Source organism: Pagrus major, chromosome 7 (assembly GCF_040436345.1).
Source record: "Pagrus major chromosome 7, Pma_NU_1.0".
Taxonomy (NCBI): Eukaryota; Metazoa; Chordata; class Actinopteri; order Spariformes; family Sparidae; genus Pagrus; species Pagrus major.
In genome coordinates, this window is record NC_133221.1 from 5,988,812 (window position 1) to 6,004,330 (window position 15,519).

The following is a 15,519-nucleotide window of genomic DNA, read 5'->3' on the forward strand; positions in this document are numbered from 1 at the left end:
GTTTGAAGGTTAATAAGCAAAAAATCAAAAGGAACTACATCTTAAACTGCCATGCTAGAAGTCTAAATTGACCCAGAGATTAACTAGAACCAGTGGGTTGTTTTGACCTACTGTCAGATCTTTTACTTAAGATGAAGTACCAACACATTAAGATCAAAATACCGCTGATGTTAACTGTTATAATGAAATATTTTAGACAAAAGGTTCCTAGGATAGTGGAGTCCCTTCCAAAGATAATGGAGAAGAAATATGAAAAACCTTTTCACCCTTTTTTCCTCATCGTGCATTTATTTAAAAGAGACCATCTGATTGATTTAAAGTTGGAAATAATCCATTAACATCTGAAACATGATGAGGATCCCTGACGAGACACTTTATTTTAAGGGGTCACGGGTCATAAAAAGTTTGGGAATCACTGGGTTAATCATGAATATGTTGTATTTTTTAATCTCATCATGTGTTTTTTCGATGTAAAATCCTAAATTAATAGGTGATTAGTCACTACAGCCATCTGTTAAATGTAGTTTATACAATCTACTATGTGTAAACAAAATGTAAAGATTTTATATCAATATTTTTATTATTGGTTGGTCTGAAAATTAATTTCTTGATTAATCTACTGATTATTTTATCTGTTAAATATCTCCTTTGACCTCAACCAGATGTATTCTTCTATCACAAGATATACAGAAAAGCACAATCCTCAGAAGCTGGAAGTATCAGAACATTTCTTATCAAAACAGTTTACAAGAATTGTTTTGTTGGTCGGCTAACTGATTGAATGACCGATCGTTTCAGCTCTTGTTTTGATGAACTTGTTCATCCGCATAACCATTTCTTTCTAACATAATAATCACAGCTGGTAATTCTTTTCCACAGATGTATAAAGTTTAAAAACATAATCGAGTAATGCTCTGTCTTCTGTCCATCTGTTTCAGATCCTGTTCGATCAGGCTCAGCGGTCTGTGAAGCAGCAGTTGCACAACTTTGTGAAAGAGTGAGTAAACCTCTCACTCAGTCAGGTTTTCCCTGCAGAACTTTACATGTTTAAATTATTCAACGCAGGTAGAAACAAGTCCATAACCTTCAAGCCTAGATAGATGTACCCTTGTTGCCCCCAAAAACCTTTTTAGGCATTTTAAATATTAAACAGAGTACAAGCTTCTGCAGCCCAAATACGTTGTCACAGACAGATCATGAACAATGCAGCTGAAGCAGGTGACCTGTAACCTCACGCTGACCCCCGCGGTCGCTCTAAATATCCAGAGTTTGTGATCCAGTGTGAAGCTGCTTTACTGATCTCGTCTGTGTGTCTGTCAGGGATGTTCGCAAGTTCAAGGATACCAAGAAGAACTTCGATCGGGTGCGCGAGGATATGGAAATAGCGCAGGTGAAGAACGCTCAGGCTCCGAGGAACAAGCCTCACGAGGTGGAGGAAGCCGCCGGCACGCTCAGCATCACACGCAAGTGCTTCAGACACCTCGCCCTGGACTACGTACTACAGGTCAGTGTGAGGAGGAGGAGGAGGGATGAGTATTACTGTAAAATATTTAGATGATGTTCAAGTAGACTCATCTCTTGGGAATGACCGTGACGCAGCTCTTTTACCCTGCAGCGATGTCAGTGTCCGCCCCTTCCTCCTGTATGACACATTCCCGTCTCTGTTCGTAAAGCAGCATGCGTTTATTTTGCCCACAAGTTGTAACCCTCCTACCCGTCGCAGCCCCGCGGGCACAAAGAGACTGATTCAGTGTGACCGCCGTGATGGGCCGTGCCCTCTTTTTCCATTCTTCCCTCTGTCTGCCGGGTGCCTTGTTTCACTGCTCTCAGACATCTTACCCTTTTGAGTCTTAATTGAAAGTGTCTCAAGGCAGAGAAGGTCAAAAGCTGGAGGGAGATGCGCTACATGTATAAGTGACCTCTTAAACGTAGCACAAAATGTCATTGAGGTTTGCATCGGCTACGATATACAATGTAAAAGGCTTCAATCCAGGGAAATGCCACAGGGAGTTTGTTCTTTTATGGCAACGTGTTAAGTTTTTGACCCATGAGGAGAAAGACTGTGGTTTATTATGTGTTACAGTAAGAAAAAGATAAATATCGTCCACAAGAGGGAGTTATCTCAAGTGCCTGTAGGTGAAATCCTCTTCTTGTTCCTGGACATTAATGTGAAATAGTCCTAAAAAGGCCTGACCCAGTCTCACCCAGTCAACCCCAGTCAATTCAGAGCTGTTGTTGAACCATTTGGAGTTCAAACGTTGGGCTTTTTTGTGCTTCTGGCTTTAATCTGTAGGAGTTTGAACACACGGAATTATTTATTTTACTTGCCTACATTTTTTAATACAAAAATAAGCCTGCAGGTGACACTTAACACTTAACATGTGTTTTTTTTTAAAGGAAATATTCAGTGTCTGGTCATTTTGTGACCTCAAATAGCCCTTTTTGAGAGTAAGACGGGAAAAAACTCATTATAGTTCTTTATTTACTTTTTTACAGTAACTTTATGCATATCAAATAGTCAAAAACAAGTGCTTGGGTGGAAAAAACAGCCAATTCAAAGAGCAAAACACATACAACTACATAGACTGGCATAAATTCCACGTTTAGGGCTTTAAAAACTGATATAAACTTTATATTGCTGCATTTGACGCCCATGCACTCCGCCCTACGATGAGATGCAGATTTAAGATTTTACGTCATGCACCTGAATGCATCACGAGTGTCAGACTCTGACGCAGACATGAGCAAAATAAACCAAATATGAATGAATGAATGAAACACACGTCTGTCTTGTTCTCTGCAGATCAACGTCCTCCAGGCGAAGAAGAAGTTTGAGATCCTCGATGCTGTGAGTGCCTGCAGACACACAAACACATGCATCATCCTCTTTGTCGTCTTTCTAATATATTCCACGTACAAAGATCTGCACGGTCACAGCACTTCATTATGTTAAAAAAACAAAATGCTCCTGTCCCGTCCAGATGCTGTCCTTCATGCACGCCCAGTACTCGCTGTTCCAGCAAGGCTACAACCTGCTGGATGAGATCGACCCGTACATGAAGAAACTGGCTGCTGAGGTGAGCGAAGCGTCTTTGCCACCGCTCGGCGTGTTGATCCATCAGCTGGCGTCATTTCCCCCAGGCGCTCTGTCTCGATTGGGTTTATCCTCAGTTGAACTATTGACAAGAGGCAGCTGCGTAATGCATCATGTGAATTTCTGCTTCCTGGTTGATACTTTGTTGTGTTTCTGATTTGATTTTGTACCTAATAGGAAGAAGCTTCCTCTCTGCACGCAATAAAAAAGCTTCATTACAGTTCAAACCATTATTTTACCCACATGTGTTACTGTGGTTTAAACTGTTTGTCACAGCAGGTCGACTGCTGCAGGAATCGATGCTTCATTACGAAACACTGACCCAACATGTCATTGGAGGCTTAGTTTGTGTTTGCAAGTCTCAGCCTCTGTGAATCACTCTGACAGTGCCTTTACTCTACTATATACTGCATCTTACGTTACACGGGATGCACCTTTTTTCAGAACACTGAACATTTTTGTTGTTTGTTGACTTTCAGCTGGATCAGCTGGTGATTGATTCAGCCATGGAGAAGAGGGAGATGGAGCATAAACATGCAACCATTCAGCAGAGGGTGAGTTCCTGTATTTGTTTTTCTTAGATTGACCAAATAAAAGTGGTAAAAAATGTCATCGTCAACCATTGTTTAGCTTGGGAAAATCTGACAGAGCACTGAGTCATTTTACCGCATCTGATCGAGAAGGATGCAAATACGGTAACAACCACAGTAGAAAACAATAAAGAAACAAGCGGGCAGTAAAGCAAATAGTTCAATAAAAGCCAATTACAGCCAAAAAAAACAACAATTAAATGATGGAAAAAGTTAAATAACAAATAAATAACAAGCTAGTTTGCTAAGCGGGAAGGATATACAACAACAACAACAGCAATAAAACAATAAAATAACACTGCAGAACAACCATATTGTCTTGGATACACTTAAAATGATCTACCTACCTGTCTAACGTCAATAACTCTTGATATTTGTTACATTTATTAATGGAAAAAACAACTAAAAGTTAATTTACCGAGACAAGACAAGTATCTACAGGTTGAATCTAGTTTTTGAATTCTAGTTTTTTTGACAATTCAATTGACAAAATCACTGTAGGCAGTAACGATTGCTATAAAATGTTTTATTTTTGATGACGAGTCATAAAGAGATGTTTTACACCGACAAACTAAAAGTGTGATTGTGCTGCAGCAACAGTCGTACTGCTGCTAGCTACAGCAGCGAGGAAGCTAAGTGTCGATTTAATAGCAAAAAAGTAAATTAATATATTTTTCATTGGTTAATTCATCCATGTTGCATCAATTTATGTAATATCATACAGATTTCTTGTTATATCTCACTGGGAATTACAGAATCAAATGTTATAGAAAAAGATAAATTCGAGGCCAAATCGCCCCGAATGGTTTTAATCATACTTTCAGACTTGAAACAGGTGTTTAATTTTGTTCTGTGTGGTGTTTAAAAGTTTACATTTAAATTGGAGTAACCCTGATATGTCATAGGAAGAACTGCCTGCACACTGGATGCAAAAAAGTTTCTGTCGTTGGAGTCTTTGGATCATTTTCAGCACAACTTCTGCTTCTGAGGAGCCTCTTCTACGTTTCTGTCAGTGTGCAGACTGTCTTCCTCTATCAGACGGTCCTGTTTACTTTGGCTGCACTCACACACCTGACACTACCCTGAATCCCAGAGCCCTTTCAAGTGTGTTTGTCTTTGATATTTCCCTGTGATAGAAAGGACTCAGACAGTCTGGATGGTTTGAAGTTATAGACGGAGGGTTTTCGACCCTGAAGAATCTCCCTCTTGTCTGTTAGTTTCTGGCAGGTTGACACCGAGCTGCTCTTATGAATCAAACCGGGTGTGAATGTGCTCACATCTCACCTCCAGGATTCCAGTCTGCCACTTGGCCCAGTGCATCTGTTGTGACTGGGATGGGATTAGACCTGGGCAGCTGGGAAGTGTTTGATTAATCCCCTCTAACAAAGTCCAGGCATTGATTTAAGCATTAAATCTGGTGGAAGTAATGTTTTTTAAGAGCCATTAATCCCACTGTTGTCTGCTGTAGATGCTCAGTACATTAAGTGCAGAATGTGCTGATGTATCAGAAGGAGCCTCACTGCGGACTCAGACTAGTAAAGTGCTGATCGGATGCTTTTTGAGCATTTTTATCCACGCTAGTGTCGCGAGGCTGTCGATGTCGGACTCACCAGAAACTTGGTATTTCATCCAGATAGGTGTGGTTTTTGCAGGACATGGCAGTGCGCGCTTCAGCAGGATTCAAGTGCACGTTTCTCTATAACTTGTGTATTTGACCTGACATCCATGTGCATGGGAAGTGATAGTCTGCCTTGTAAGACCAGGTTATAAGACAAGTTTTCTACCATAAAGGAAGTTATGTGATATAGTTTGTAGCTGCAGGAGGACCATGTGAATTGCAGGTTGTGGTGGCTTAATGGATCTTGCACTTGACCTACATATGAGCGAATGGAGTCTGTTGACTTTGTATTTTTAGATTTTGTAAATGTGTTGTTTTCATGTTTCAAAAAACAACCACTGTCAGGCGCTCAGTCACACAACAATGCCACGGGGCGGAAAAACATGTTCTCAGGGAGTCCTTCAGCCTCACATGGATGCAGATTTTAGTCATTAGTTAAGCGAGCAGTAGTGAGGATTTTACCTGTAACTGTTTGTTATCAAGTAAATGTTGATTGCAGTGTAATGACTTTAGGATAATTACACAATTTGCGTTTGTAATTGGTTGAATTTAGTTTTTTTATCTGCCACCAGGCACGAAATCTCTCACGAAAATGAAGGCCGAGTGGCAGTCTGGTACCTTTTCTATCTCCATTATGGACTAAATGATTGAATAAACTTTATTTAAAGGTTTTGTCCTGTGTTGTTGGTAGTTGCTACTCTAAGGAAAGCAATCTGGTTGTCTTTGCGACGGCGGCGCCAACAATAATACAATAACTGTTGTTTTCCGTTTCCACTTTAATTTTCACCAGTAATATTTATGTCCTTACATATTTCACCAGCTTTTTGTTTCTATTGTTGCACATTTCAAATAGACTTTATGAAGTTGGACTTATCAGTAAATCTACTGACTACTTTCTAGATTAATTGCTTAGTGGCTTGGTCTATGAAATCTGTCAGGAAAATGCTCATTTCAGTTTCCCAGAGTTAAGATAACATCTTAAATTGTCCTCTTTTGTCTGACCAACAGTCCAGAACTCAGGGATATTCATTTTGACAGCATATAAAAATGGATAAACACTAAAAATCCACAATTTGACTAAGCTAAATTTTAGCATTTTTGGTTGAAACATGACTCAAGGGGTTAAATCGGTCAGTCAACTAATCATTTCAGCTCAACTATGAACATATTGTTCCCTGGTGTTCAAATAATTGAACCCATAAATGTGGGGTGTGCTCCTTGTCCACCGTCTTGTCATTTAATAATTCAGGAAGCCATCTTTTCAGCGGGGCCAGTGTCTGGCTCCCCTGTACCCCGGGATCAGTGACCATCTGTCAGATCTCTCCGGTCAGTAGTGCTCTCCCTCCAGGCGCTGTGGGTCTGTGCTGTGGATAGAGCCACGGGGAAGGGCCGGGTCACATGTGGGGCCAGTTATTGATCTGTTTTCGTCAGAGCTGTTAGACACTTAAGCTTCACGCACCATTCATCACCAGTGGACTGTAGTGGTCCGTGAACGAAGGTCACGAAGTTGAAGCCACATTAAAATCTGCATGGCGTGAAAATATTGTGGTGTTACGGTCGGTGGGCGATGTTTTTGTCGCTGAAGACGAGTAAGGAGGATAATCAGAGGTGCACTGAACCTGAAAGATTATTATATTATCTCCACCGAGACTCGTCTGCTGGTTTCTAACGCTCTGTTCTCTTCTCTCTTGCCTCTATGATCCTGATGACACCATCTCCCTCTCAGACCCTCTTGCAGGTGAGTCCTCCTCCATTTTTGATTTCCCAGCTGATCTTTTACTTGAAACACATCTTTGGTGTAGTGTGTGTCGGGAGGGTCGTCAGGAACATGAACAAACCCCTTTGAAGTTTTTTCTTCAAGCTGGAGCCAGACCCTCGAAGCCTTGAGGGCAAGCTGAAGTGAATCCTGAATCATTTATACAACACAATTAGAAAAGCTGAGCTTAGTTTGAATGGCCTGTATAGACGCTGTTTTATCACCTATTGCAAAGGTTTTTGAAAATAAATAGATAACGGTGTAGTTGTTGACCTTTGCAGATGCTTTTCCTGCACAGAAGCTCTGCAGTTTTTGCTTTAAGTGACAGATAGTAGAGCTATTCATGCACAAAACTGTATGAAATCATTGTGTTTTGTATTTGCCGTCTTTGTTCTCTGCTGCTTTTAGAACAGCGTGGCCCACTTTGTCGAAGAGATTTTTTTTCTTCCTTGTTTCTTTTCTTCCTCATCACATCCAGCATGTCCAATAACCCTTGTGTAAACTTACACAGGACAAAGGGGGGCAGCAGCCCTTAGTCAGTCAGTACAAGTAAAAAAAAAAAAAAACACACAAGAGAGCAGAAAGGGAGTTAAAGTGCTCCAACTGTGGACTGTCACTACTGTTGGCTGGGCACACAGTGAAGAGAAAGCATCTAAATGCCAGAGCCATTCATTTTTAACCACACATTTAATGGAGAAGTCCTGTCCGAGGCAGTCGGCTCCACCTGCTATTCTATATTTCCACGTTTACGTCTCCAGAGCGGCGCTGCACGCTGCCCCAGTGCGTCAACAGATTTATTTTTACTCCACATGGATGTTGTAGTGAGAAAATGATTAGATATTTTTGTTTGTGTGGTGCTTTTTATGATAGGCAACAAAACATTACATGAGAACAATAAAATAAGGAGAAAATGAAGAAAAACAATGTGAATATAAGCATATTTTAAACCCTTAAAATATGCTATTTTAAGGTTTTCAGGAGAGATTTAGAAGAGACAGAGGTTTTCATAGTTATGAGGCTCTAATAGCAAAAAGCCCAATCCCCCTCCATCACTAACTGTGACCTGGGAGTAATCAGCAGGTCTCTGTCCACAGATCAGGTCAATAAATCCAAAATGCATGTAAGGACGAGGCCATTTAAGGCCCTCAAAGTGGGCAATCAAATGTTTAAATCAATTCTAAATCAAACAGGAAGCCAGTGGAAAGATTAAAGCACTGGGGTGATGTGATCATACAGTTTCCCTTTGTCTCAGTTATGAGTCGGGCAGCAGCCTTTTTCCACGTTGGAGGGGAGCCGTGGCTGATAACAAGCCGAGAATAGATAAAAGCGGGCACAGCTTCCTGTAAAATAGCAAATGTTAAAATGACCTATTTTTTGAGATTATCTTTAGCTGGAGGACAAAAGATGAACAACATTTTTTTTACTTGGTCATCAAAGCAGAGGATTGCAACAAATACTCAAATAAGATTCCTAGCAGCCTATTTAGTGTTATTTGAAAATCCACCAAGATTGGCACCAACAAACCTGAATGAACAGGGGGTGGGGCTCTTTGAATTTAAGAGCATGTATAGCTGAGTGTCATCAGCATAGAAATGTATAAATCATGATTTTGATTACAGAAGGGGGCCGAGAATAAAACCCTGGGGGACACCACAACTGGGATTTCATGGAAGTAGATTAACCCGAGGCAAAAAAAAAAGCAATAAATAAATGTACTTAATATATATAATGTAACTATGTTTGAAAAATACTAAGATTTAGGCCTGTATTTTCATTATCAATACATCTGCAGATTATTTCCTTGATTAGACGATTCATGACATAATATTGTGAAAAATTCTCAGTACAATTTCCCAACAGCCCAAATAGATGTAGTTAAATCACTACTCACTATTCAGCCAACAGTCTGAAAACTCAAAGATATTCAGTTTCCTTTCATATAAGTGGATCAAAAGCATAAAATCCTCACATTTGAGAAGCTGCAACCAGCAAATGTCACATTTCTGGTTGAAAAAGTACGACACTGATTAATTTATTATTAAGATATATGTTTTATCGATCGACTAATCATTGTAGCTCTGATAAAATTACGTCGTATTAGTCTTAAAATGATCCTTTTTATTTAATTAATGTTGCCACTCATGCCCCAGAAGTTGTTTGTCCACTCTGTTTGAATATGATCACCTTTTATGAATAAAAGAGGTGCGATGTACAGTAGACAAATAGCTATAACACACTTATTCATTAACACATGACGTTTCAGCCCTGGGCCTTCATTAGATGAGATCATCAGACGACTGAAACATTTTTATCTCCTCATCCTCAAAATCCCTTTTGCATTCCAACACTCCAGCTCATTAGAGAAGTCGGAGAAAGTCGTGTTCCCGATGATTCAAAACCAGCTTTATTTCAAACATTGACAGGAGTGTGTTCAGAGGAAAGTTTTCTTACTGTCGAGCTGTCAGGAACTCAAAGCCACTGATCTGCGTTAACCTTTGCTCCTGACGACTGTTGTTCAATCTCGTTTTTTAATTAAAGCCTTAACTTGAGTCTGTCTGATCCTGTGATTCACCTCACAGTGGCACATACATCTATTACAGACGAAAAATTTTGTATCGTCGCTTCTGTATTTCATGGCTGGATGGTATTTGAAAACGTGTCTGAGATGTCAGAGGTTTTGTCACGGTAGTGAAGTCGATCAGGTCTGTTGAGGATTAGTGAAAGCAGGTGTTACAGCAAGATGGGATGAAGGCGTAAAGCCAGTTTGTAACAGATGAAAGCTTGTCGACTTAAGTAATAATGAGATCCAGAAGGACTCTCCAGACGAGGAATCAGTGCTGCCAAATGGACTCACCGTGTGGTTTTAGAGCTTGGCAGAATGGCCCGTAGGCGGACCTACGTACAGCAGCAGAAGGTGGATGAAGCATGATGACACGTTGTCTACATCATCCACTGTGATCATCGGTGTGAGCAGCAGCTCTGTAGGCCGCTCTGTCGGTTGGTCGGCCTGTCCAACTTTCCACAAGATTTTCCCGACTCATTCATGGCCAGAGTTGTTGCTGTCATGAGCCGAGGGACAGCTGGCTGAGGCTACGTTCAGACAGCAGGCAAATCAGATTGGTTTCTCATTGAATCTTAAAGACAGACTGTCAGCACAAGCGATCAGATTTGATTTATGCGTCCAGACATCACCAATCTATCTGCACGCTTCAGTCACAATGTACGCTGCTGATGCACGGATGGACTGTTGTCCCCTGTGTCGTCTTTCATATCACTCACGCAATGGATTGTGCTCAGCTGCTCCAGTGCACTTCTGTGACTCTTGATTTGTTTTTTGCTGAGTGATGCGTTGTGAGTGACACAAAAGAAACTTTTAGCATCTGTAGAAATCCGATTCAAATCACTTTTCATGTGTTTTTTTTGTGTTGTCCTGACTTCCTAAAACCAATTTAGATAGAATCTGGATATGCCAAAAAAAGAAAAGAAAGAAAAGAAAGAAAAAAGATTTGGACTGGCAGTCTTAAAAAAGGCATTACCTGTTCATGCCAGTCACCGATCCAAAGTGAATTGGATCCCCTTAGTGACTATTGCTAGGTCAAACAAGATTGGCAATAAGAAACGTGGTTCTGTTTAGCCGGACGCCAGAGTGTTTGTTAGATAGTTTCTGGGTGTCAGGCAGTATAGCTACAAGAAGCCGTTAGCAAAGATTGCTAGCATCGTATGCAATGGAACGATACATTCACGATATTAAGTTTTATGAGCAAAACAGCAAAATGACGCAAATTGAGTCCAAGTCATTCTGGACGCTGGCTAACGAAATCTTAAATCCTGAAAATCTTTAAAAAATATGTTAGCAACCAACCTATCTGTCCTTTAAATATCACCACAGACTGAAGGAGGAAGCAAACCTGGCTAACGCTGGCGACCACACATTATGCTAACTCTCTTTATGTAACGTTAGCTAACCGTTATACGTTAGCGTGCTACCTAGGTAGCGTTTTGCTAACATTAGCTAACCTAAAATGAGACTATATCCAATCCGATGTGTCCGTGAAGATCATCGAATCAGTATAATGTGAGTTTACATCCTAACGTTACCTTCGAACAAACGTAGGGGTCTTTGGTGGTGTTGAAGTTCAGCTACCTTATGGCCTAATTCACTTTTGACGTCGGACAAGGAAAGTTGACCGAGGTTCATCCGGGTACCAAGCGTGCTCAACTGTTATTGGAGCACAGATTGAAAATGGGCGGGGCTTAGGAAAGGGTCAACTGGCTAAAAGGGGCTGTGGTATTGAGAGTTCACTACACATGACCAAGTGACCAGACCAAGACACACGTTTGTGAGGTTGTGTCCGTTTGAACGCGGTGATCCCTGTGCGTACCTGGTTGCAGCTTGTGTTTTTCCCCTTGCTGCTCCACAACAATTTCCTTATGTGCTCCAAACATTTAGAAAGTCTCTGTTTCCCTGCTCGTTCAATAATTCACTGATGTTCAGTTTCTGTCTGTGTGACGTTGCATCATTAAAAATAGATGGTCTTTGTTGAGAGATTGCAGTGAGTACCACCCAGTGCACATCTTGTTCAGCGTTTGCCTCGCTTGTTTCTGATGTTGTATTCAAAAGTGAACCTGCGTCCGAAAGGTAAGGCTGCGTCGACTTCTTGCAGATTTTGGTACATATTGCTGTGCAGCTGCGAGCAGAGCTGCTGTCAGTGTGCGGACGGTAAATCACAGTGCTCGGTAATGTTTGTCTGGTGGTCCGGGCAGCCTGCCAGATTGATTCCCTCTGGGTCAACAGGAGACTGAAACTCCCACCTCCCTCAGCAGGGGAGGTGGGAGCGTGTAGGGAGTTTGTAAAACTGAAACAGACCCAGACACACAAGCGTCAAAGCGGCACTGCTTGTCTTTGGGTCAAGAGCAGCTACAGTACCGCGTAGTGTAGTGTAGTGTAGTCTCACCCTGCCACGGATACACTGGCAGCTGTATGGTAATTAGTTTTAATCCTGTGGAGCTCACAGGGCAGCAGGCAGGTGGCTGTAGTGGAGGGCACACATGTCAGTGTTGGAATTACGCACCGAGCCGCAGCGACACAACGCGTCAACCATCGGCCGTGTGAGGCAGAGAGCGAGGAGAGAGAGGATGCTTTCACTCTGAGAGGCTTCAGGAGCCCGTTTGTGATATTATTTTTCGATGTTGTTGGAACAAACTAAACGCTTGAAAATGAAGATCTTCTGCCGGTGGGACCACAGTCTGGTGGGTTGATTTTGCATTTCATTGGCTGTTTGATATTTTAGTATCCAGGAGCGATTAACTCGGACTCAACTCTCGACTTTGTGATCATGTTTTTGTCAGACTTTAGAGAGATCTGTCCGTTTTACTTAAGCAGTAGTTGAACCGCCGTGACAATATTTTATTATTTTTAGAGTAACACTGTTAAAGCTCTCACTTACTCTCTTCATCTCCTTCTCTCTGATTCTCTACCATTGCTTTCACTCAGCACAGTCTCTCCATTAAGATGAAACTCTCAATGACACATGTTAAAATATTGACTTTATTTTGTGTTGTATTTGACTTTTTACTACATAACAACAGTTGATTCTGATGTCATTTTCTTTGTGAATTGATTGTGAAGATATTCACAGTTTATTTTCTCCTTTAGCTGATTTTTTGAACCATTTCCTGGCTGAAAGATATTGCTTATTTTGCAGTTCATACCTATAAAAAAATCTATTTCTTATAGTTTCCGTTTACTGGCGTCTGGTAGTTTCTGACATTTGTTGTTTGTCTCATTTTTGGGATGTTTTCTATTAATTATTGATGTGACAGACTGGGACTGAGGTATATTTAGTGCAAGTCTTCTGTAAGGTAAATTTAATCTATTTTACCCTGTATGGAAACATAATTTACAAAATGAACATCATGCTGTATTGAAGAAGACTTGAAACAAGAGACTGACACCATAAACTAATGAGGAAAAACAGTTTGCTGAGGTTATAAATAAGGTGAAAACAAGGGTCATTTTCTCATAAGCTTACATACAATCGGACTTCATTTTGCAACCAGTAGAAAGAAGAACGCATTTTTGCATTGGCTTTGCTTTTCAGACTCGGAGGCTGCCTCTACTTCTTTAAAACAGTCTGTTTCTTTTGCTTTGTTAGTTTCATTATTGATTTGCACTTTAAAGATGAAATTAGTTGTAATATTGTTCTTATTAATTATCGGTGGTAAAAACCGGGACTTATTGACACTATTTTTAGTGTAAGTCTTCACTTCGATGCCTGTTTAAGGTCCATGACTAAGTTATTGTGTCTCTCATGTCTTTCTGTGTTTTTTCATGTGTGTACGAGTTAAAATGCGTCGAGCAGCGAGTCGTTCTATTATTCAAACGCTCGATAAGAAGTTAATGGTTGTGCTCGGAGCTGCTGCTATTACACACACCCTGTTATGAAACAGGAGAGTGAATGAAGATCAGTTTTTATTCAGGTCACTCCAGCAGACTCTTTCATTTATTCTCGGGTACTTTTTTTTTTTGTGACTGTCTGATACATCTCTCTGCATTTGAAGCCTGCAGCCTTAATTGAATCTGGTGGGCAGGCTTGGGTCCGGACTTATCTGGAGGGTTGCATGCATGCGATGTTGGATATTAAATTTTGGTTAAGTTAATTTTCTGTCCCGACTGCATATTACATTACTGCTAACATGTGGCTTGTTAGTAGTCCCAGGACAGACTGAGCCACAACATGAAACATCAATGCTCTAATTGGCAACTGCTTCCTGAAACTCGTCACTTCACTCGGCCCTACGCCCTAAATACCTGCACACCACTGCCTGTTGGCGAGCATTAAAGTGTAATAATGTCATAAAAAAGGTTAGAGGCTAATATCAACATGAATCATACTACTGTTTATGTAATAATCTGCGTCATACTCACATCTGTTGAGTTATGAAATGCCCCGGCGTGCCACACAGGGAAGATGGCATGCAACTCCTCCTTTACATACATACATACATGGACGAACACGTGAGCGTTTCTACATGAACGCACAGTGTCTGATGATTTGGCTGTATGTACAGTACAGTGCACAGCCAATGCTACTGGTATTCCAGGAACAGCACACATGCAACCTCTACAGTGAAGGGACGAGTGTTTTGTTTCCTGTTTTTGACGATTTAAAGGTTAGAACGACATCTTGCAGACAATCAGCCTGTCTGTTAACCTTCTATATGACAGCGAGGGTTAATTGATCTCTGCTTCTCTTACAGGACTTTTCATATGACGACTCGAAGGTGGAGTTCAACGTGGACGCTCCTAACGGTGTGGTGATGGAGGGCTACTTGTTCAAGAGGGCCAGCAATGCCTTTAAGACCTGGAACAGGTAACTAAGACGGCAAAAATCTCTATTTAATGTAATATATCATGTTAGTATATTGCTGGTAGAGGACTGTATGTGGCTTTAGCCTTAGCGTTAAGGTTGTATTAAGTTACATAGAGTTAGAAACTCTAGCAAAAGAGGGAAGTTACTTATTTTTACCCAGTACAGTAAAAAAAAAAATAGACAGAATAAAAGTATTTGTGTGAAAGAAATCCCATAGTTCAACTCTAGCAGTCATATAATTAACACTTTGTTTTATACGCTGTTTGTTACCTCCGCCACTGAGGTTATGTTTTTGGTCGTGTACGTTTGTTGGTTTGTGACGTGGATTACACAAAAACTATTCAACGGATTTTCACGAAACTTGGATAGAAGATGGGTCTCAGCCCAGAATAGACCCGATTAAATTCTTGTGGGGATCCGGATAAAGGGACAAATCCAGGATTACACATTGCCAGATAGGGCGTTTTTTCAACATTTTCGTTCATTTCTCAAAACAATTGTTTCTTAAAACAATCATCAAGATAGGCATATATAGGTACATGGTATCTATGAATTAGTACAATTTCATGCAGATCGAAAAAAAAAATCTGGATCTAGCATATTTAAATATCGGATTAGGTTGATTGAATTAATTGAGACTGGCCGAGGTATGCACTCTACTGGACTGCCAGTCTAGTTTGCTTTGGTGTGTGTTTCTGTTCCCATTCTATAAATTTTATGCTGGATTAAATCTGTGCATAATACAGTGTGAGAACTCTAAAAACAAATTACGTAGTCAGATTTTCCATCAAAACTTTCCCTCCTTCTGTTAGTTATAAATCTTTAATATCTGAACTCAGAGACATGATTCACATATTTTCTTATTCAGGGTGACTTACACTTCCTGAGGATATGATGATTTCTGATTTATTGCGACTATCGCAACCATAAATCCGCTTAGAAATCATAGAAAAACAGACACTCTTCTATAAACAGAACTTGCCTAAGAATCATCACATTTTTAAGTTTTCTTCAGCCTCAAAATAATCGAGTGATAGTTGTCTTTACATTGATGACTAAATTGCAAACAGGAACTGCTAACAGCTAAT

At 40.5% G+C, this 15,519-nt stretch overlaps 1 protein-coding gene across 1 annotated transcript in view; it reads left to right on the forward strand.

Annotated features, from left to right (window-relative positions):
* Positions 1-15,519, forward strand: part of acap3a (ArfGAP with coiled-coil, ankyrin repeat and PH domains 3a) — a 75,624-nt gene that overhangs the window by 45,648 nt on the left and 14,457 nt on the right. The window contains exons 5-11 of the mRNA XM_073470346.1: positions 939-997; positions 1,321-1,504; positions 2,804-2,848; positions 2,982-3,077; positions 3,574-3,648; positions 7,029-7,040; positions 14,319-14,431. Of these exons, the coding sequence (XP_073326447.1) occupies positions 939-997; positions 1,321-1,504; positions 2,804-2,848; positions 2,982-3,077; positions 3,574-3,648; positions 7,029-7,040; positions 14,319-14,431 (584 nt within the window). The remainder of the gene's footprint in view (positions 1-938; positions 998-1,320; positions 1,505-2,803; positions 2,849-2,981; positions 3,078-3,573; positions 3,649-7,028; positions 7,041-14,318; positions 14,432-15,519) is intronic.